The sequence below is a fragment of the Ochlerotatus camptorhynchus genome, unplaced genomic scaffold (assembly GCF_037179485.1).
Source record: "Ochlerotatus camptorhynchus isolate MF236.1 unplaced genomic scaffold, CSIRO-AGI_Acam_v1.1 ptg000244l, whole genome shotgun sequence".
Lineage (NCBI taxonomy): Eukaryota > Metazoa > Arthropoda > Insecta > Diptera > Culicidae > Ochlerotatus > Ochlerotatus camptorhynchus.
This window is the reverse complement of record NW_027040734.1, coordinates 3,075,372-3,099,498: the sequence shown is the minus strand read 5'-3', so window position 1 is coordinate 3,099,498 and position 24,127 is coordinate 3,075,372. Positions and strand designations below refer to the sequence as shown.

The window sequence follows — 24,127 nt, the reverse complement described above, 5'->3', positions numbered from 1 at the left end:
TTTCCCATAGTAATTCTCATACAAACTTCAAATGGTTTGTGCTCAGTCAGTTTCTTACCATACAAGTTGAAATTTTGGGAAGCTAATTAGGACCCGGTTGGGAACCGTGGGGAGCAAAAATTTCAACTTTTGCATCAGTCTATCGACATTTTTTTGCTATAACAAAACTGTAATTTTGCTGTTTTAAATATTGTCTGTTTCACTGGAGGCAAAACGCGTCGAAACCGTCGCAGAAATCGTTGCCCTACGGAATTCCCATGATATTTGTTTTTTTTAGGATGAAACAAAAAAAAAAATTTTTTTCTCAGAAGCAATTTTGTCTTTATGAAAATTTATGTTAGTACCGAAATATTGATTCATCGGACGCCGTTTGCGGACGACCCTCCCCCAAAAAGGCCTTTTCCTTTTTTGCAGTTTTCCTTCCTGTCATCCATCTGTCAAACTCGCATTTTCTTCCCCCACTTTGTTCGCTGGCTGTGTCTTCTCGAGTAAATGGTCAGAGGAAGAAAAAGAGTGTCGTTCGTATAGTTTTGCAAGGCTGAGAAAACCGAAACTTTCACGGCTTTGACCAGCCATATCGTGGTTTGATCGTGGAAAAAGTGCTGCATTTTGCGAAGTTCGAAAGTGTGGCATTTCCGGTGCCGTGGAACCACCAGGATGGAAGCAGTTCCGCAAACGTTTAACCACTAACCAAAACAGTGCAGCGCACACGCACGACAGAAGAACCATCAGCATAACCTTCCGTCTGTCAAAAGAAGGGGATTTTTTTTCCTTCAGCTTTTTCGGAAGGGACGAATGCAAGAGAGAGTGTGAAAGATGAGCGCTGAGGAGTTTATTTATAGCGTGATCAACACTGATAACGTAGCCCAGCTGGATCTGAACGTAATTGCCAACACACTGGCCAGTGCAGACTCGTTGATCCGGCAAATCAAGGCCCAGCAGGTGGAGAATGAGGGCCTAAAGGAGAAGATTGCCTCGCTGAGAACTTCCGCCTTGCAGATCAAACAGCTGTACGAAGCGGAAGTTGGGAAAAATCAGGGGATTGTTAATCGGGAGGAGGATTATGTAAGGAAAGTTAAAGAACTGGAAGCACGAACATCTGCGGCGGAGAATGCCAGGATCAATGCAGAGCTACAGGAGAAGGAAACGGTGGCGGAGTTAGAGCGAAAAGCGGACCACTGGAGAGATAAGTATGACAGCTTGGCATTGGATATGGTGAGAAATTGTAGCTTACTGGTGGATAATTCCTTGCTGCCAACTGATCAGCAGATGAAGTTCAGGGACTGGAAATGCCATGTGCAGAGTATGGTTCAAGATGACAAGGAAGTGCCAGAAGATGTGCTGGCGTGTTTGAATAAGAAGCGAGCCTCCAGAAAGAAGCGTAAATTAGAAGTGGATTGTCGAGATCAAGCTACCATGACTGTTGGTCCTATGTATACTACTATTGGTGTCAATGCCGTTGAAGAAAAACCATCCCTTAGCAGTGCTTCAACTTCTACTCAGGATTTAGAACCACCAACTCCGCAATACTCGATAACTAACGATAGTTTCTCGGAGGAAACATCCAAGGAAGAACCTCCGAAGAAGACATTCGCCAACAAGAGCACGATGTACTCTAGCTCAACAGTCACCCGTTCGACGTGCACGTCAGCCTTCATCAAGCGGGTCGACGTTGGGGTCAATTTCCCGGAAGTAGTTCCAAAATCCATCAACGAAATTTTGCGCGAATGTGTCATCGAACTTCCATCGCTGCTCTCTCCCATTCTGGATGATATTTCGGTTCGTTCAGAATCGACGTCCACCCAGACGGATTCTCTTCCGGACGCGATCGAACCGAAACCTCAACTAGTTACAATTGGCACCGTTACCAATTTGCGTAACATTCGTCGAAAATTGGACTTTGTCCGAAAGGTTGACGGCATTTTGGGAAGCCAACTACTGTCGAACATCAAAAAAGAAGAAAGCATCTCTCCGGCCAGCTCGATGCAAAATCTTCCATCTACCGTCTTCCAGAGTGAAGATCTTGGCGGGGTGAATCCTCAGCTTACGCACATCTGGGGTCTGCTGGGTGAAACCATGTTCCGATTGTTGGGCACGGGTCGGATGTTTGACAGTCAGTGCTATAACACCATCAACGAAAGGATAGCGATGATAAACAGTTTGATCGACTCGGAGAGCCGGCGGGGAACGGCCATGATGAGTGAGGTGTTTGCGGCTGCTGCAGCATCGGCGGCGCTGGCTTCCAGCAGGGACCAGGTAGTGGGCAAGAAGAGTGTGGTGGATCCGGTTGATCGGGTTCCTGTGAGTCGGGGGAAGTGCATGCAAGACTATGAGAAAGAAGTGGACCCAATGAGTGGGGAGGATGACGACGAAGGTGAGTCGGGTGGTTGGTAGTGGAAGGTCTGATGATTGGCAATTTTATTTTATTTTCCAGGGTCGAATGGTCCGTGGGACATTGAATGTCCCGAAGCGGACGAAGGGCTCGAGTCGAACATTGAAAGTGTGCCTAGGGATGAGCAAATGGAACAAGAAGAACCAGCAGGGGATTCCAGCTGTGTTACGGAGGATGCGCCTGAGGTTGCAATAGATCCTGAACCAACGCCATCGGTGGATAATGCAGGTAAGGTTCTTGTAGTACTATGATACTGACTCACTTGATACTTGATGGGCTTTAATAATTCGTAATAGTAGGATAATTTTTCATTGCACTCGGTCCTAAGGCAATCGCTTCCAGTTGTTAAGGAGCTGATGTTATCTTCAGTCAAAAACTTATAGTCTGTTAAACAGAACGCGTGACTGTATTTTGTACGTTGAGTTCAGAAGAATCATTTCTCAATAATTGACACACATCAAATCATCTATGTGTCTTGTTTTTACTTTTTCTTTGGCTATAAAACGTTATTATTAAAAGTCGCATCTCGCAATCATATGTTTGACTGCAGGTCCTCGATTAGCTCAAGCGTCTTTTTCATGTTTCATATTTTGATGAAACCGTTCAAAATTACAAAACAAGCTTATCGATATGTCTAAATTTATGATGACGTTGCGCAGATACGGTTTTCGTTTTCCATTTCGAGTTGTACACAAAACAACATTAATCGGCGTCGTGTTGCGGATCTGGATCAGTGCCGACGTCAGTTCTATGTATCGTATGTCGCCCTCTTCTGTCTATTCATTTCGCCTTCCTCAAAAGGTCTGTTATAGCGTAATGGGTATTCTGCTATAATTTCGAACGCAAGCTGATAGGAAATAGCCAGTCCTAGCAGTCTTCGAACGTTCCTGGCTTTTAACGATCTTACATAATCCAGTGTCGGTTCTTGTTCTACGATTTTTGTCAATTTTGAAGTGTCCTCAATTTTAAACATTCCAGAAGTTTTCAGTTTTCATTCTCTTCATCGAACTTTTGTTGTCTAAATGAAGATTGATGGGAAAAGCCGGTGACGAAAGGTTTCCGCTGTGCAGTTGAAGTCGAAAAAAGCATAGAAGTCATTGAAACGTGCAGACATGAAACGTATTGGATCATGTAATTCGTAACTAGCTGATCGGGGTTCGAGATACAGGAAACTGCTCGATCGTAGAACTCGTTCAGGTGCATAGATTTCGAATTCAGTCTTATCAGTACTTTTGCTGCAAAAACTGCCTGGGTAATCTTCCGTCTACGTTCAAGAGTGTCAATACCCAGGAGTTGGCAACGATCTTCGTAGGGTGGAAGGTTCGTTGGATCATTCTAAGGAAGGTGGCGAAGAGCGTAACGAACGAATTTCCTCTGAACAGACTCGATCCTTGCTATCCAAACGGACATCATGCCAAGATTCCAAATTCCCCGATCGATCGCACTTGAGAACAATATAGAGCTGTCAGGCAGGTTGGATCCTAAAACACAACAGAGATCTTAAAGATGAATCCGAGTTTCCTGTTCGCTTTGGCTATGATCTCCAAGTTATATAGCTTAAATGTTAAAGCAGAATCAAGTGTAATTCCTAGATCAAGAACGTTGTCCACACGTTGCAGAGGTTGGTTATCGATCGAAACTATCGATCAGATGCTGCAATCGCAAGCAATCAGTGAAGCATCGCACAACTACGTACATCACCGGCAGCCAATTGGAAGTGTCAAACCGATTTCGTTAATGAATATCGAGAATACCAGCGGTCTCAAATTTGTAACTCTACTGTCTGTATCCCGGTAAAAACGCTCAGTAGCAAGAAACCTCTCGAGCTGTGTCTCAAGGTCGGCTTACTACTGGGTAATCTGGAGGGGCTTCGCGATCCTCATATGCAGTACTGTCACCTGACTAAAAGCTATGAAAAGTTTAAGAGACACAGTAATCAAAGGGTGTATTATACTAATTATTGATTAATAAAAGCTATAGCAGGTGTGGATTGGATTTCTAATAGTAGTTCTATTGAATTTTATGGGTGTACAGTGGGTTCTTACTATGGGGGTTTGACGTACCGGTACTGAACTGCTGCGCCGTTGATTCTGCTCCGCCGAAGGCTACTCTGCCGATGTGCGAGCGCTCGCCGATGATACTACGTACGACGAGCTTGACGTCAGGCGAATCAAGCCTGACAGGGTGGTGATGTTTGAATTTACCTGCTAATGGATCGGTCAACAGATCGACTTGACTTGATGGCGGTCTCCTGGCGTCTACCCTCGTTGACAAGAATCACCAGAGTCCAGGCAAGGCCGGAGTGATTTTGCTGAGAGGGGTCCTCTTTTGCGTTTAGAGCCGTCTTGGCCCGAGGAATGCGGCGATTTTGACCTTGCAAGGCCACAAAGCGAAATGATGTCCTTTACTGTTAGGATTAATAGCCACCAAGGACCAATAATCCGACTCGTGTGCTTCCTGACCGACTTAGTCGGTTGGTTCACAAAATGGCGCTGTACCGAATGGTACCACAAAACTCTCCATTGGTAAGTGAAATAATTAACTCTTTATCCTTCGGCTTCCTATCGGACAGAGATTAAAACCACTGGCTTCGTTAGTTGTCACAAAAAGTAAACATAATTTCGACAGTGAGCATTCATAAGGGCGTATACGCGATGATCGATTCTCTTCATCGAATTTCTCTTTGCATTGCTACAGCTAAGCGAAACAGTTTTCTAGAATTTGTTCAATGCAGAGTTGTAACAAGTTGTATTAGCTATCAAAAGCAATAGCAAACGTACCGAGAAACGTTAAATCTAGCGAGTTATTAACAAAAGAGAAAATCGATGAAGAGAATCGATCATCGCGTATAGGCCCTTATGCATGCTCACTGTCGATTTATTCTGCCTATTCCTTTTACACACATCTCCAACCTAGCTCAATTTCCCTTTTTGTATATTTATCTCTTTCTCCATCGGATCTACTATTCTACATAGGATTCTTTTCCTTCGTCGAAAAATCACTTGATCAAAATGTTCGGAGACGAGCCAGCCAACGGCTGAAAGTTTCCTTAATAAAGATATAAAAAAAAACTTGATCGAAATCGTTATGCACGTTACTACAGTAAGATACGATTCAAACCCAACGAGTGAGTCCTTGAGAGACACCGAGCTTCTCGAGTTTGACAAGTAGAATGGCATGATCAACCCGGTCGAAAGCAGCCTTGAGATCCGTGTATACGACGTCCACCTATAATCCTGCCTCCATATCCCTTAGGCATAGGAAAATGAAAGGAACGAGGTTTGTTGAGACCAGGCTTGGGAATTGTCAACCTCATGACGATTAACTATATAATATAAAGGGCCCACAAACCATTTGTTTACAAATGGCTTTTGCGCCGTTTTCAAATGTTAGCACTGATATATATATTTTTTTTTTTTGGATTTGTCTTTACGACAGGCTAAGACCATAGGTTGGTCCATCTCACCACAATCTTCTTCGCTTGTTCGTTGGGTGTCGTATTTTCGTGTTTCTGGTTCATGGTTTTAGCTGATGGTGTTGTCCTGATTTAAATTTGGCTTTTGGTTTCCTTGATGAATCTTGTGATCTGTTTGAGTTCTTCTTCACAAAGCTCGATTAGAACTTGTTCGATTGGCTTCATGTATTCTAGTATCGGGTACTTGTTTCGTTCAATATTGAACTTTGGGCAGTCATATAGGATGTGTTTGATGTCTTCTTTTACTTCGCACCAATCACACTGGTCGTCTATCTCCCATCCCCACGTGGCTCTTTTGGATTTGGTGAGTGCATGACCACTTCTTATTCTGTTCAAGGTTTTTACTTCGTCCGGATTCAGTTGCAGCTCGTGTGACCAGATTTTCCTACCTGGTGTTTCCATTAGGTTGAAGTGCCAACATCCTTTGGTTTTTGATTGTTCCTTGTAACGTCTGCTCCAGTCTGCCCAAATATCCAGGTTGCTGAGTCTCAGCGCATCTGCCATGGTGAGTCCGTTGAAGAATGTCTGTTTCTCCCTGCTTTTTTGCTTCGCTGCTTGATCTGCTACTTCGTTTCCTCTAATCCCAACGTGGCTTGGAATCCATTGGATTTTGATGGTGTTTTCTCTCGTATCTTGTAGCTCCTTGTAGATTTCCCAAGCGATATAGTTGTTTGCGATGATGTCCTCGTTTAGGAGCATCTCGCACGCGCTCCTCGAGTCCGTGAAAATCACCGCTTTTTTGTAGTTTTCCTTCTTTGCTGTTTCCACCGCCTGGAGAATCGCTAGAAATTCCGCGTTGGTGATGGTAAAGTTGCTGTTAATGCTTTCGGCTGCTTTACGTTTCCTGTTGTCGTCATATACCGCGAATGCTACTCCAGCTTCCGATTTTGATCCGTCCGTGAAAATCCTCTCATAATTTTTGTACGTTGTGTTTTCTTCTTCCCTGTATATTCTTCTCCATGATTCCTCGCTGACGTTTTCCTTCTTGACGTTCTTTCCTCCTAGGTTGAGGCGTACAGTCATGAAAAGGTCTGAACTTCTGAAGTACCGCATTCTCTTCTTCCTTGAGAGTTCCTTATCTGAGGGGTGTACTTGATACAGCAAGTCCACGTGCTTGTCCGCCGTTTCCGTTAGGTACGAACCGTTGCCCATTTCTTTGCACAACGCGTCGCTGACAAACTTCATGATAGGGGTTCTGAAGTATGTCGTTCTTACTAGTTCCCTCTTCGTTAGCGCTTCTATTCTCAACATCATCGGTAATTGTCCTGACTCCGCTAGCATGACGTGCACCGGAGTGCTCGGTAGGTACCGCATCGCTTGCCTTATGTACGCGTTCTGAACGACTTGCAGCTTGTCCAAATTGGTTTTTGCAGCGTTGCCAAACACCGCTGCTCCGTACTCCATGCGGCTTCTTATTATGGCGTTCCCAATTTTTATCAACGTCTCCGGGTTTGCACCACTTGTTTTCTTGGAGAGTAGCTTCATCAATCCTAGTTTCTTGCCTGCTTTGTCTCTGATGTTTTCGATGTGCTTCCTGTGCCGGAGTTCTCTGTCCAGGGTGTATCCAAGGTATTGATGCGTGTTGACTAACTCGATTTGCTCACCTTTGACCGATATCCTGAGCTTGTCCGTGTTCTTCCTTGTGAACGGGATCGCTGCTGACTTCTGGGTGCAAACCTTCAGGTTTAATTGGTCGAGCCTTGTGTACATCTGCTGTACGAGACCGGAGGTGATCTCAACTGCCTCCTCAAGCGTGTCGGCTGTCACGACCAGGGCAAAGTCGTCCGCGAACTGAACTAGTTCTCCTTTCTCCGTCGACAGTTCGTGCAGTTCTGCCGTGTACAGATTGAAAAGTATCGGGGAGAGGGGGCACCCTTGTGGTAGTCCCTCTGACACCTCTACTTCTACTTGCTGTTCGTCGGTCTTCAGGATCATGATCCGGCTTCGTAGGTACTCGTGCAGCCACGAGACGATCTTGCTAGGGATTCCCAATTTCCCCAACGTGTTAAGCAGCGTTTTGGAAACCACTGTGTCATACGCCTTGCTCACGTCCAGGAAGGTGACTAGCACTTCCTTTTTCTGCTCCTTTGCTTCATAGATCCTGTTGACTACGTACGCTACGCAGGTGGATGCTGACACATGTTTCCGGAAACCGAAAGATAGGGGTGGAATAAGGTTTTTAATTTCTACTATTTCCGCCAGGCGATTTTTGACCGCTGCGTTGATCAGCTTGAGTTCCACGTTGATGAGTGCAATTGGTCGCATGCAGTTGGGTTGGTTGGTGTTTCCCGTTTTCTTAGGGATCGGGCGAATTTCCGTCAGTCTCCATTTTTCTGGAATTTTCTCTGACACGAAAACTTTGCTTAACATCTCGCATATTTTTTCCTGCATATCTGGGTTTAGCTGCTTTAGTATTGCATACGATATACCATTCAAGCCTGGGGCTGAATGGTTCTTTTTCCCTTTCAGGACCTGTAAGATCTCGCTGTCCTGGAGCGCCCTCTCGTAGCCTTCGAGTATGCCTTCCGTCCTTGTTTCAGGCATCTGCAGTGTGTGGAATTTCCCATTAAAATAGAACTCCATAAACTTCGTTCCGTCCTCCTTGGATAGCTCCGTTTTTTTCCTGTGCTTCCCTGTCAGTGAAGTGTCGATGCCCTTTATCATGTTCCAGAGCTGTCGAGAAGGCGTCAATTCGTCAATTTTTTCCATAAGCTCTCTCACATGTTGTCGCTTGGCCCTCCTGACATGTCTCTTGAATAGGGCTCTCTCCTTTTGAAGGGCAATGTAGTTGGACCTTGTTTTCGACACGTTGTATCTCCGCAGCGCATCTCGTTTGCTCTCGTACAAGCTCGCGATTTCGTCCGACCACCACGGTTTCAGATAGTTGCCCTTTTTGTTTTTGACGCAAAAGGACGATTTTTCTACTGCCTCCTCGAAGATTTCCACCATTTCCTCGGGCGAATACAGGAATTGTGGACGGATGCTGTTGAGGGATTCTACCAGTTGCTCCTTGTTGACCCTCCGAATCGTGCCGTTTACGATTGGAATTTCGCTGGTAATTCCTACTCTGATGGTCATGTGGACGCTCCCAAATTCTTCCTCCATTACCTCCCACGTCGATTTTCTTGCTACTCCCGGAGATGCCAAGGTGATGTCAATCGCCGATTGTCTGCCTCCAACTCCGGTTATGACCGTTGGTGTACCGTCGTTGAGGAGAATAAGGTTAGACTTTTCGATTTTTCCGTTTATGAGTCTTCCTCTGCTGCACATCGGAAAATCTGGGCTCCACGCTGGGTGATGTGCGTTTACGTCCGCTCCAACTATCGTTTCTCCCTCCAGTTCTTTTAGAAACTCAAACAGTGCTGCTATGTCTTCAGTAGTTTCAATGCTGCTTCCGCTTGCGGGTGGGATGTACACCGAAAACACATTTATCGGGTCGAATCCTCGATTGATTTTGACTCCTACAGCTTCCACCTTCCTGAATTCCGGCAATTCCAGTTCCTGGACGTCCAAGTCGTTATGTATTAGTACGCCTACTCCTCCGTAGCCTTCTTTCCTCCGTTTAGATACCAGTTGATGATTCTTGAAAGTGAACGTTTCCTCCTCTTTGAGCCAAATTTCTTGTAGTATGGCAATCCTTATGTTGTTCGAGGTCAAGCATGTGAACAACTCTTCGCGCTTTTCGGTCGGCCTGATGCTTTGTATGTTGTGTTGCAATAGAGTTAAGGTTTTATATTCCATGATTGCCGGTTGTTGTTCGTCTGTTTTGCTGTGTTTCTTTGTTCATCTCTGTGTTCAGTATCGCTTCTATGTCCATGCTGACCTCGATTAGGATTTGATCTGTTTCCACCTCTGTTCGTTCTTTTTGTAGTTTGTTCCTTAGTTTGTCGCGCAGCTCGCGCAGGGGCTTGATCCATTCTCTGGCACTGCAGAAGCGGATGAACTCCTGTCTCATCTCCGAAATAAAAGCTTCAAAATCCGTTGCTTTGTGGGTCTGCTGCCGCTCCTTTCTACCTTCGGATGACTTCGTGCGGCCCCTGTGCTGCCCTCCTACGTTGGCCCTGCGCTCGTTGCCTTGATCCTGTCTCCATCCTCTGTTTCCGGCATCGGAATGATTTCCAGTGTTTTCGCGTTCGTTGTTGTTGGAATTGTGGTCTTCTATTTCCGGGAAAACATTATCGTCCTCCAGCAACTCAAACCGGTTTTGGGTCTTGGGATAAGCGTTTTCCGCCTCCGCGTATGGTACTCGGTCGATCCGCATTTTGTCGATGATTTTGGTCCTTCTGGTTCTTTCCGCACAGATTTTGCTTTTCGCTTCGTGTCTCTCCCCACAATTTACGCAGCATGGGTCCCGCCCGCACTCTTCGTCCGATGTACCGTGTTCTTGGCCGCATCTTTGGCATTTGGTTTGATTCCGACATTTGGCCTTTACATGCCCAAACCACCAGCAGTTCCAGCACTGTTTCACTGGGAACTTGCATGGTTCTGCTCTGAAGCTAACCCCGTAGATTTTGATCGGACTCGGCACCTGCGTTCCTTCTACTGTCACCTTCAGGTTTTCCGTCTCGTACAGTTGTCTGTTTCGACCCATCCGCCGGATTCTTTCCACCTTGATGATTGGTACTGCTGCCTCCGTCTGCTTCAAGTCGTCGGCATCAAAGCTCAGAGGCACTCCCGGTACAAAACATATCGTCTGTGTTTGCGCCTTGGGCGTGAATACTCTCAGATTAGCTCTAGCAAAATCCTCTTTTGCCAAATCCGCCGAGCCTTGTGCAGCGGTTAGGTTTAGCTTGTAACGGAAGTTGCCGATCTTTGTTATTTCCTTCCATCCTTGAAAGCCTGCCTCGTGCAGAATTTTCCCTAGCTCGGCTGGATGTTTTGGTATTGGCTTTTCGTATTCGATTGGTTCCAAGTACACCGTTTCTGAACGTGCTGCTCCTGATGCTGTTTCCTCAGCAGAGCTGCTGCCATGGACCTGATTAACGTTTGTTCCGTTGTTACTTGAGTTCGATCCTTGTGTTTTCTTCGTATGCCGAGCAGCACCAGAGGTTCCTGCTCCCGTTGGTACAAATCTGGAGGTTCCTGGTGGTACTGTTGTGCCTATGCCAGTCCTCATGGACTGTGATCTCGCTAGCATGACGTTGCTGGTAGTTGCATTCACTTTGGGGTTCTTCGACATGGTATTTTTACTACCGTATGCCCACTCGCTTGATCAACACCTAATTTTTCTTCTTCAACGTGTATTCTTCACTTCCTTCCCGCGAGCGGCGTGGCGGGTCCGACGAATAGACCGATCCGTATTCTAATTCCCGGCGACGAAAAACGCACTATTTGCCTCCACACGCTTTACGACAAGCGGATAAACCCGATTCAACGCCGTCGTTTTTCTTCGAATCAGTTCTTTTTCTGTTCTTGCTATTTTTAGGTTATGCACAACTTTTGGAGCTCGAATAAATTGCTTTTTTTCGTTCTAATCAACACCGATCTGCATTAATCTCCTAGCTCAAACGCACTCCCGCCGCGTAATCTTTCGATTCTCAGTCCTTTCACCGTGAAAATTGACCGATTTTACGGATATTTCGCACACGAAAACTCGAAACACTCGCGACTTTGTTCACTCGACGCCATCCTGTGAGAATTGTCCGATTAACTATATAACAACGACAACAACAGAAAGTCAACGTTCATCTGACAACCACGATGCAACAAACTTCTGCTTGAAAGACTGATCTCTCGACCATGGTGGGTATATAAATGGTGATACAGCTTTGTCACTATATAGGCGAGGAGGTCGCGGGGGGGAAAAGTGCGGTTTTAGTGCAAATTGTAAACAAACTCGGTCGCTGTCCCATACAAAAATCCAACATGGCTGAATCATGAATTTGACACATTAGAACACCTATATGTAGTCACCTTGCTCTCGACGAAACATTTTCTATTCTTGTCTTTCTCTTGTCTCATCTGTTGCGTGACGTTTTCCAGAACGACTTAGGCTGTGAACCATTTGCCGAGTTAAATTTAACTCGTGGTTAAAAGTGACATTTCGAAAGTTATTTTCTATGTTCGAAAATCCCCGTGCTGTCGATCGACCGGTTTTCGAGCCACGGTTGTCAAAATTTAACTTCTTGTCTGTCAGAAATAACCATGCTCGGATAGCAGGGTTAATCGATAACTTTTCATCTGTCAAATTTTAACCAAAAGTTAAAATAATCCACCAAATGGTTCAGAGCCTTAGTTGTTTCACGCAGGGACGGGACTTGACAATCGGGTAGCGATTTCGAGCCTATTTGCTGTCAAATCCGAGCCAGTTTCTGATTGGTCGATTTGACAGTAGCAATCGTGGAATAGAAAGGACAGAGGGATCGCATCAATCTGGTTGGTAGTGATGCCGGAATCAATGTTGACGTCAATGGCGATGTTAATTGTTTATATTTGCGAAAGGAAAGTTGAAAAATTGAGTGCTCTGCGTGTTTTAAGTGATGCATATTGTTTGTTTATGGTTGTTTATATTGTAATGAGCAAAACTGATGTACAAGCTGCTAAACTGCACTAGAAACTCCGAATAAAATCCAAATTAAAATAGATTTTTTTTCATTCGTGGCATTATTGGTCAACTCCTTCAAACACCACGCAAACTTTCGGAAGGGCATTCTTAAAAAAACATTAAGAAGAGTGAAAAGCTGGATTGTCAAGTCCCTTCCCGGGTTTCACGTACGTCGGACGACAAGATTGACGGAAACTGTCGACATGGTTATTGACGAAAAAAGTCTGTCATGTCATTCTTCCATTCTGTCGCGACAAAACTGCCGCTGGTCGTTTTCTAGTAAATGCTCGAGTAAATGCATGTCGCTTTGGCATTAACAAGATAGAAATAACTGGAATTGTGTTGTTTTGACGTCATTTCACCTCTGACTCGCCAGTAGCTTGAATCTTGGCGCTGAACTTCGCGTTTGCAGTGATCGATGTCCGACGCCATTTTGAAATCCAAGATGGCGGCGTCCGGTTTCAGAAAAAAATGGGAAATACTGCCAAATACCCTTCAATATGTATATTTTCGGAATCGGGATGACGTCCAGAGACCGAAAATCTATGTCCAGCGCCATCTGGAAATCATAGATGGCGGCTGCCGATTTCAGAAAAAGTGAGAAATACTACCAAACAAGGTTGCAAATAGTCATTGCAGCTAAAACAATTTTTTTTTTTAATTATGAAATAATTAGATGCTATGATCATTAGAGTGATGTAAAATTTTAAATTTTCGCTCCACAATGCTTAAACCATTCCAAATCGGATCCTGACTAACATCTCAAAATTTGAACCCATTTGGTGAGAAACTGAGATGGCACAAACCATTTGAAGTTTGAATGGGAGTTACTATGGGAAAACCAAAAATTTTGTTCATGTCTATCTAATAATTCACCATATCGGTCTGCTTTGCTGAAGACCACTTTTTGACCACTTATGATCATGCTCAATCAACTGCTCAACAGGCAACATTGGTGTTTCTGGGGCGTTGAATAGGACACACAAATCATGGCTACTATGTCACACTGCAAAATACAGTGTTGCCTACAGAGCAGCTGCTTGATCATGTCATAAGTTTACCAATCTCTTAAATAATTAATAACTTTTTCCTGTCTCGTTTAACATAGAAACTATCTTCAGCAAAGTTGTAGCTGAGAAAATTTTCTATAAGAAATGTGTCGCAGCTCAATATGGAAAAAGACTAGAAGGCAATGAACAAAAAGTTGAGATTTCCCATAGTAATTTACATGTAAACTTCAAATGGCTTGTGCGAAGTCTGTTTCTAACCAAATGAGTTGTAACTTTGGGAGGCTAACCAGGACCCGATTTGAAAAAAAATTAAGCACTGTCGAGCGAAAAAGTCAGTCTAATGATCATATTTGGAATTGGTAAGATACAAGAAGAGGTTGCAAAGAATGTGTTTGACATATTAAACCTGTTTATATTTCACTTCATGAGAGTCACAATCAGCGATTTTTCACACACTCACTCACTCACTCACTCACTCAGCGATCAGCAAATCGCTGATTGTGACTCATAGAAAGCAAAATTTACAGGTTTTATGTTTCAAACGCATACTTTGTAACCTCTCCTTGTAAGTTACAAGTAAAACATGTCATCATACCATCTTTTGGTTTTATTATTCCGAAAAACATTATTTTAGCTGAAATGAGTATTTGCAACCTTGCTACCAAATACAGTTCAACATGGGTACTTCCGGAATAGGTATGACGTCTAGAGACAGAAAATCGATATCCAGCGCCATCCAAGATGGTGGCTGCCGATTTCAGAAAAAGTGGAAAAAACTGTTAAATACTTTACAATATGGATATTTTCGGAACAAAGACGACGTGCAGATGGCGAAAATTGGAATGCCGAAAAAAAATGGTGTCGGACATTGATATTCGGCATCTACATGTCAAGACCAACAATTGAAATTGCCTTAACTCCATTTTGTAAACAAACCTTGTAAGGCCATTTTCTCGCGAACGGAAACCTTCATTCGCAAACCTAAACCACAATCGGGTAGAGGAGAATTTCCCCTACCTGTTCATTATGTTGGTTTGTCTCAAAAAATCCATATTATTGGGTATTTGACAGTTTTTCTGAAGTCAATGGCCGCCATCTTGCATTACAAAATGGCGTCGGACATAAATTGTAGTACTTGTTCCGAAAATACCCATATTGTAGGGTATTTGGCAGTTTTTCCGAATCTGAGAGCCGCCATCTTGGAATTCAAAAATGGTATCGGACATCGATTTTCGGCATCTGCACGCGTCCTGTACCAAAAATATCAATATCGTAGAATTTGACAGCGTTTCAGAAAACAACGACCGCCATTTTGGATTCCAAAATGGCATCAGACATCAATTTTCGGGCTGTACACGTCGACCCAGTTCTGAAAATATCTATATTATAGGGTATTTGACCGTTTTTCTGAAGTCACTTGCCACCATCTTGGATTCAAAACTGGCGTCAGACCTCGATTTTCGGGATGTACGCGTAGTACTTGTTCCGAAAATACCCAAATTTGAAGCTTTTCTGAATCCGAGAGCCGCCATATTGGATTGCAAAATAGTGTCAGACATATATTTTCGGGATGAAAACGTTGAATCCGTTCCGTAAATACCCATATTATAGAGTATATGACAGTTTTTCAGAATCTGAGAGCCACCATGTTAGATTAAAAAATGGCGTCGGACATCGATTTTCGGTCTCTAGACGTCATACAGGAAATGCGAGGAAATGGAACTGCTGTGCCGTTCCCAAGAAACACGGAAGTTCTACCAGAAGCTCATCGCATCCCGCAACGGCTTCGTGCCGCGAGCCGAAATGTGCAAGGATAAGGACGGGAGCCTCTTGACTGATGGACGTGAGGTGATTGAAAGGTGGAAGCAGCCCTTCGATGCGCACCTGAATGGCGAGGAGAACGTAGGCACGGGAGACCAGCGCAATGGAGGAAACGACTACGTCAGTGCTACAGAGGACGGAACTGACCCAACTCCCACGCTGAGGGAAGTTAAGGATGCCATTCAGCAGCTCAAAAACAACAAAGCAGCTGGTAAGGATGGTATCGCAGCCGAACTCATCAAGATGGGCCCAGAAAAGTTGGCCACCTGCCAGCACCGGATGATAGTCAGAATCTGGGAAACAGAACAGCTACCGGAGGAGTGGAAGGAGGGGGTAATCTGCCCCATTCACAAGAAAGGCGATCATTTGGAATGTGAGAACTTCAGACCGATCACCATTTTGAATGCCGCCTACAAAGTGCTATCCCAGATCATCTTCCGTTGTCTATCACCTAAAATGACCGAGTTCGTGGGAAGTTATCAAGCCGGCTTCATTGACGGCCGATCGACAACGGACCAGATCTTCACCGTACGGCAAATCCTCCAGAAATGCCGTGAATACCAGGTCCCAACGTATCATTTGTTCATCGACTTTAAGGCGGCATACGACAGTATCGACCGCACAGAACTATGGAAAATCATGGACGAGAACGGCTTTCCTGGGAAGCTGATCAGACTGATCAAAGCAACGATGGACGGTGTGCAAAACTGCGTAAAGGTTTCGGGTGAACTATCCAGTTCATTCGAATCTCGCCGGGGACTGCGACAAGGTGACGGACTCTCATGCCTACTCTTCAACATTGCTCTAGAAGGTGTAATGCGACGAGCCGGGCTCAACAGCCGGGGTACGATTTTCACAAAATCCGGTCAATTTGTGTGCTTTGCGGACGACATGGACACTATCGCAAGAACATTTGGAACGGTGGCAGAACTATACACCCGCCTGACACAACGGAGCAGCAAAGGTCGGACTGGTGGTGAGTGCGTCAAAAACAAAGTACATGCTAGTAGGCGGAACCGAACATGACAGGATTCGTCTAGGAAGTAATGTCACGGTAGACGGGGATACTTTCGAGGTAGTGGAGGAATTCGTTTACCTTGGATCCTTAATGACGGCTGACAACAATGTGAGTCGTGAAATACGAAGGCGCATCATCAGTGGAAGTCGTGCCTACTACGGGCTCCAGAAGAAACTACGGTCAAAAAAGATTCACCCCGGACCAAATGTACCATGTACAGAACGCTAATAAGACCGGTGGTCCTCTATGGACACGAGACATGGACTATGCTCGAGGAGGACCTGCAAGCACTCGGAGTTTTCGAGCGACGTGTGCTAAGGACGATCTTCGGCGGTGTGCAGGAGAACGGTGAGTGGCGGCGAAGAATGAACCACGAGCTCGCTGCACTCTACGGCGAACCCAGCATCCAGAAGGTGGCCAAAGCCGGAAGGATGCGGTGGGCAGGGCATGTTGCAAGAATGCCGGACAACAACCCTGCAAAGTTGGTGTTCGCTACTGATCCGGTTGGCACAAGAAGGCGTGGAGCGCAGAGAGCACGATGGGCGGACCAGGTAGAGCGTGATCTAGCGAGCATTGGGCATGACCGAGGATGGAGACTATTGTTGATTATGTCTTATCTTAAATGTGATGTTGTACAAATAAATGTATGTATGTATGTACGTCATACATATTCCGGAAGTACCCATGTTGAAGTGTATTTGGTAGTATTTCCCACTTTTTCTGAAATCGGCAGCCACCATCTTTGATTGCAAGATGGCGCTGGACATCGATTTTCGGTCTCTAGACGTCATCCCGATTCCGAAAATATACATATTGAAGGGTATTTGCTGTATTTCCCAATAATTGTTTCTGAAACCAGAGGCCGCCATCTTGGATTTCGAAATGGCGTCGGAAATCGTTATCGCAGTTTGCAAAGGAAACTTTGCCCGTCACAGAATACTAAATTACTACCATAGAGGTAACTCTAAGACCACTGGGTCCAGAAGAAAATCATTATTATTTTTGGCTCACTCAGTACCAGAACAACGGTCCCAAGCAGTCCCAAGCTATTTCACTCACCCCTGCATGTTCTGCATGAATCCACACACCCCTGATGTTATCTGTCAAACTTTCATAGCGAATCAAAACAAACATAGTGTAGTAATAGAATTTCAACTAGAATAGGGTACGTTAATCGTTTGCTTGGGACCAATAGGCTACTAAAGTGGTGAGCCAATTTAAAATCGTTAGTTTCGTATTGATTGTTGTTACTACTGCCGGACAATGGAACCAATTTTGTCAATCGGAAAATGATCCAGTTTGCCACGGAATGGTGCTTCGAACATGTAACTTCGGCATCTCGTCATCAGCAGACAAAAATGGCAAGTCGGAAACTGCAGTTAAAGTAGCAAAACAATTGTTGAAGAAAGCAGAGGACAGTGAGTTTGAGTTCTGGTATGCTCTCCTCCATTGGCGTAATATTCCAAGTTCTGTAGCACGTTTGTTCTCTCGTTCAACTCGTTGCGGCATACCAGCCAGCACCAGTCATCTGCTTCCAAAGTTTGTAGAGGATGTTCCCTCATCAATTTTTGAAGGACAACGTAAACACACAAAGCTGCATAACGATAATAAAGTTCGTAATTTGCCTGTACTGGATGGACATCGGTTCTCCAGCGTACATTCAACTGGATCCAGCATCGTCGAAATTGAATGAACGCTCGTACCTGGTGAACGTAGATGGTAATCAGTGTCGATGAAGTCTTGTGTATTTGAAGCCGCGTAAAGAACTTACCATGCAACCACATCGCTCATCGCCATCCACTCCCGTGGAAGGAGAAAATCGGAACGATTCAGGGGAAACGTGTCAGAAGGGTATAACTCGAAACGTAAACAATGACTTTGAACGTCGATTTCTCTTGAATGACCACACACCCACGGAATCTGACTAAACTAGCTCATAGAACAAACATTTCTCTGTCAGATGATTTAGTTAGTTTGAGTGGGTTATAGGGGAATTTACGTATTCTCGGCAACCTCTAACAATTTCAGTCGAAAGAATCGTCAAAAACTGTTTTGAAACGCAATTACAAAGCTCCAATCTTCTCTAGTGAGAGCGAGTATTGTCGGCAACCAGTTTTTCTTCGGCAACCGTTCCATTTGAACTGCATGTAAATCTGCTGTTCTATTATCGGCAACTCGAAATCAGCTACAATTTGTAGTGCGTGTGTTGCATTTCAAGAAAACCTTGCTAGATTGCTTTTTCTCAGTGGTAAAAATATAGTCAAATTGAAGCTGAAAGCATAAAAAATCGTTTGCATGCATTCAGCGAAGTGTTTTCGTAAGAAAATCCAGTGAAAATAGTGTTTCAATTTGGGTTGCCGAAAATAGTCTGTCATGCCGAAGCCGTCATTTCCCCTATAGTCATTCGTAAGAAACCGACGATCCAAGTCATTGTTTACGTTTCGAGTTAGACCCTTCTGACATGTTTCCCCTGGATTGATGATTCTACTTGTCAAAATATTAAAAGTATCGCAGCCGGGCCCGCAGTGATGTTAGCCCTTGTCAAGGCAAGGCAAATGAGATAGGGATGCCAGGTACCTGATCGCAGCAGCCTGAGAGATTTGCATGCAAAAGGAAAGCCGAACCAAGTGGAGCGGCCAAGAAGAGAGACATGCTTGTCGGAACGTTTGAAGGATTATCAGCTGGAGCTTTAATTTTCATTTTAAGGGATCGTCATTAATAGAGCTTTTTGACGTTTAATCGGTGCAAGAGGGAAACAGATTACACTGAACCAAATTGTCCATACATCAATGTATGATTATTGCTTCACTTGAGCCCCATACGGATTATTTTTCTATTTGTGAAAGATTATCATTCTCTGATTCAGCTCTCAAAGCACAGAAGAACTGAATAGCATTAATTCTAAAACAGGATGATTTTCGTTCTGCACGCTGTAAACCATTAGCATGATTATCATCCATTCTTAGGAAGACTTGAAATGAACAAACCGTATGATTAACATTGAGATAGATACGGACTCGTCATACAGTTTCAAAATAAATTGTCATGCAACGTTTAAATGAAATATAAGTGCAATCTGAATGAAAAATATATGGAAGCAGAAAGCTTATTTTACTGTTTAAAAATTGTGATCATAACGAAATATATCTCTTCTAAATTGTTGGAACTGTTAATTAATGTTGTAAATGAAACACTTCTGTTTTATAAGCTGAACAATTGTTTTATTCATTTATTTGTTTTATCTACACTAATTGCTGCACTGGGCCGGCCTCGCCCCTGGCGTCCCCATCGAACAGTGGATTCGCCGGTTCGGACTCGTCATTCACGGAATCGAACCCAATCACGTTCTGTAGGAACTTGTGCAATTTAGGATGTTGGCTCGGGTTGTTTGTGGCCTCAAAAAGCAGTTTGAAAATGTTGTCCAAAATCTGCTAAACGAGCTTATCAGCTGGTTGGTCTTGAAGATATCACTGGAAGATAAATTTGTTTTGTTAGAATTTTATTGCTTGAAACCAAGGACCTCCCTCCCAGTAACATACTGAAGTCTAGGAATTTGAATCAACCAGCGGATGTTGTTTTGATTACACGTTTCTGTCGATGGCCACTTGGTCAGTTTGTAAAACTCCACTCGTTCGGCGACGAGTACGAAAGAGGCAGTTCGGCGTTTTGGTACTTGCTTTCCTCAAAGTCGCTGACCACCTCCTCGAGGGGGGGCTGGATCGCGAACAATCCACGGGCACTGAAGCATTCGAATCAAACGGGAACGGAACAAGTAGATATTTTTTTGCCACATGAATCCAAAAACTTTTTTCTCGTTCGCTTTTTGGTGACACTCCGCGTGGTATGCGAAAAAACTGTGTACTGCTATTCGAGAGAGACGCAACAAACTGCGAAAAAATGGTAAGGCCAAAACGTAATGGGAGACTGAAACGATATGAAAATGAATCGTATGACAGTTGTTGTATGATTTTCGTTATGGGGTTCACTTGGATGATTTTAGTTCATTTTTGTTCTTGAATTCATTTATTGTTAATACCTTTCAAAATTTGAACGGTACTTCATTAAGTGGTTGATGTAATTTCCTTTTATGATATGTATGATGAATCATCCCATTTAATGTCAATTATCAGTCAATCGGGTATCTCATATTATTTTCGATGTTAAAGAAATCGGATAGCTCTGAATGATTAATCATGCAATGACGACATGGTAAATTCGCTCAGTGTAGTGGGAAAACAAACCGTTCATTCATCCATGTGTGCTAGATAGAGAAAGACGATTATTATTATGTCACACTGAGGGTTTCGGAAACTGTGACGAGCCTTACAAAAAACAATTAAGGTCCATATAAAAAATGTGACAAAGGAGGAAGGGGGGGTTTTTGAAAATGGGCCAAATTTGCGTGACATAATTAATGGACCTTTCCTAAGGAAATGTTGTAATATGTAGCGACTCCCTGTACCATCATTCCTACCGACACCAACACACAGAGAGCACAGATGCATTGATTCGATGTAAACGTTCTAAATATTCGCTTAAATAAAGAGTTATAAAACGTGGAACACATGTGGTAATTGTAATTGTAATTGTAATGATATTTGACGTCTTCGATAGACTGTTCATCAACACAATGTTGCCATCTTTGTTTGCTGCTTATTCTGTTCTTCAACTGGACCAATAAGAATGCCATACTTTGAAAAGTGAAGAACTATTACAATTTCAACCTAATGATGACCCATTCGGTTTACTGCTGGCATTCGGCTTAATGACCCATCACCCATCAACTATCGCTATTCGGATAACAGTCCCATGCCGTTGTTGAATTTCTATTTACATGGATCTGTTATGCGAACAACTACTGTAAAAGTACCTGCCTTAACCCTATAACGAAGCAATTATTTGACCATCTTCCTAAAACTTTGCATTTATTTTTCAGATGCTGCTTGTAATGCGTCCACCGCTGCCGAGCAACTTCCAGCTGAAGACTCAAAACAAACCAAAGATTCCTTAATATCTACTCCTCACGAGGACGATGCTACCATTTCCGACTGTCCCGTGGCAGTCGTCCCGCAAGAAGCGCTTCCACCGCCGGTGCCAGTGTTCTTCGATGTCCCATCGCCACCACTGACGGAAGAATCCAACGACTGCGGCTCCACCCTGCTGGAACCGATGCTCGATGGCGGCGATTCCAAAGCGAAAGATGGTGATGAACGGCAGCAGCAGCAGCAGCCGGAAGAAGTGGAACACGATGAGCTCGAGAACGAGTTGCGGCTGATGGAGGAAGGAATCGGAATTCAGCCGACGACCGTCTTCCAGGTGCCCAATTTGGAACAGATTGAAACGAGGCACTACCTGGATGTGGTGTGCGATGATGAATCCGTATCGACCACGGACGATGAGAATGAATGTCGCATGATGATCGTGGAAACATCCCCCAGCCGACTGTCGTCGGCTAGTTCCAGTTGTACGTCGATCGGAAGCAACGGCACGCTGATTTCCCCGATCAAGGTGAAGGAAACCAACGAATTGGTCAAAGATCAGTTCAAAACTCCCACTAGTCCTGCCATCAGTAAGCGAAAGCTGAGGGAACGGCTTGAAGCAGGTCATTCGAAACGGGGCCGGCTGTCTCCCACGACGGAATCGTTGCTCGAAGACGATTGGGACCGGAAGTTTACCCGGATAAAGGATTACTTTACGCTGCCGTCGAGTTTGAATCCGATCGAGGATGGCTCGGCGAGGCGACGACAGGTTGAGGAAGAGGATGAGGAGGATTGTTGGGAGTTTTCTCCGGTGGAACAGTTCGATGAGGATGACGAAGAGTGCTTTACGTCCGCTGAGCAGCAGTTCCAGCCACTAACGGTTGAAACGGACGAGGATGAACCCATGATGGCACTCACAGATTCTCCGGAGTCTCCTGTTGAAGGTATTGTGTTCGGAGTGATTCTTGTATCAATATTGGAATGATTAGATTTTGTTCAATTTTCAGAACCACCAGTTTCCTTTGGTAGTAGCAGTTGGGATGATTTCAAGAAGCCTCTAAGCATTGACATCGGCGATCCTTCGTTGGGAACCGACAGCGCTTCTGATTCTCCGGAGTCCCCTGTGTTGAGCGATTCGCCGTTGTCGCCAATGCCTGAATGTCCGAATGTCGTCAGTAGATGCTTCAGTCGTGACGAATCTCCGCTATCTCCGCCGCTCGAAAGCCGACCGTCGATGTACGCGGATTCGTTGGAGCCCAAAATCATTCCGTTGGAAAATCCTCTCGCCAGTCGAACAATGCTGAAAATTGACAACACTCCGATAGGAAAGTCCATTGCCTGGTATAACAACGCAAGACGAGCGGAAGTCTTGCTGAAGATGGCTTCCAATCCACCGAAAAAGGAAGGCCAATTGATCCGGCGAGTGGTCGAGGTAATCGAGGCTTATGTACAGGATGAATGGACGGTGGACAATCTGAACTTGCGTTGTGCACAGCTGCTGGAAGTTTCGGATGATACGCGGATACTCTGCCAAGCCATCGTCGACTGCGTGGTTTCCTATGCGGATCTGCAGGTTGATGTCCAGTGCTCACCTCCGGCACCACCACTGCCACGAACTACCCAGCAACTGGTGCTTTTAGCCAAAACGCTCAACGAAACCCTTTTCACGTTGGATAGGATAATTATGCAGGAAATCGATCGGAGGGTCTTCCAGCTCAAGTCTGACAAAATTAAGCTGGACACAATCACTGCCATGACCTACCTGTACGTGGGAGTGGCCGACTGCAACCGCTTGTATGGTTGCACAGCTAGGATGTATATTTACAAGTGCTTGTATTATTTCAACTTCAAGGGTCTGCCCTTGATTTATTACGTACTGAAAGCTTTTCCTCACGCACTGCCCAAAAAGGCCAGTGTCCATTACGATAATTCCGATGCGATGGTCAGTACCATCCGAACCATTCTGATGAATACGAACTACATAGAACGTATCGCCAACAATCCCGATGCTCATATGTACAAAAAGTGCGAACTGTTAAAACTACTCAAGCACTTCTACGGCTACCAGCAGGGTTGCCCAACGTACGAAGAGCTCATCACTAATTTAATAGAGAAAATCAAGGCCAACAAGCTGAAAAATGTCGACTACTGTCTGATCCTGGTCGCAAAGCGAAAGGGCTACGACTGGGCCAAACAGAATATCGTTCAAAAGCACCTCTACCCGCTCCTCAACGACTACCTCAAGCAGATCGATTCCGAAGGGACTCACGACGAACAGATCTGCTGTCTCATTTTCTCCATTTCGGCCATCCTGAAGACGCAACCGAACTATCAGGACGTGACCGGTGTCATGCAAATCCTCGGCAGTATTGTTCAGAAGACCGACGGCAATCGACGGGTCCAGGAGGCGGCCGTTGCCGGGTTGATGCGATTTACCCGCTTCAACTATGCCGACGTGTACGAGTGGTTGTGCCGATGGTGCCCCAGCTACGAGGTTAGCGGGCGGACAAAGCTGATGCTGGCGACGTTCGTCCACCGGAAGGAGCGTAGCTTCTGGCAGCAGCTCGGTCAGCGGGCGATCGTGTAGTCTGTGATCGGGGTGGGGTGCGGGGCTAGAATGTTTTGTGTAGGATTTGTAAAAAGTTATTTATTTTACAAGTAACCATTTTCGTTCTGTAGCATTAAGCTTTTCGGTTTTCGACTAGATTTGTAAGCAAACGATAGGGAATAACGTGATTGCGCAATCCTCCATTTTTAAGAAACGTCTATAAGCAATCACCCGAGTCGGATAACTTGTACATAGTTACAGAAATAGCCGAAGGGCTAGAAATAAAGGATATCAGCCGAGTTTGTAAATTTGAGAAGTACCTTCGTTTTATTTAAAAAAA

At 44.7% G+C, this 24,127-nt stretch overlaps 3 protein-coding genes across 3 annotated transcripts in view; 2 read left to right on the top strand and 1 right to left on the bottom strand.

Annotated features, from left to right (window-relative positions):
• Hen1 (Hen1 methyltransferase) overlaps positions 1-24,127 on the top strand; it is a 35,024-nt gene that overhangs the window by 9,380 nt on the left and 1,517 nt on the right. The window lies entirely within an intron of this gene.
• On the top strand, positions 490-24,095 carry Ice1 (Interacts with the C terminus of ELL 1). The gene is made up of 4 exons (XM_065226069.1): positions 490-2,374; positions 2,435-2,620; positions 21,197-22,183; positions 22,247-24,095. The coding sequence occupies exons 1-4, from the start codon at positions 817-819 to the stop codon at positions 23,824-23,826; spliced, it is 4,311 nt and encodes a 1,436-aa protein (XP_065082141.1). The 5' UTR covers positions 490-816; the 3' UTR covers positions 23,827-24,095.
• LOC135704650 (uncharacterized) lies at positions 5,928-6,566 on the bottom strand. Its single transcript, XM_065226133.1, has one exon. It carries the CDS (start codon positions 6,564-6,566, stop codon positions 5,940-5,942), a length of 627 nt encoding a protein of 208 aa, XP_065082205.1. The 3' UTR covers positions 5,928-5,939.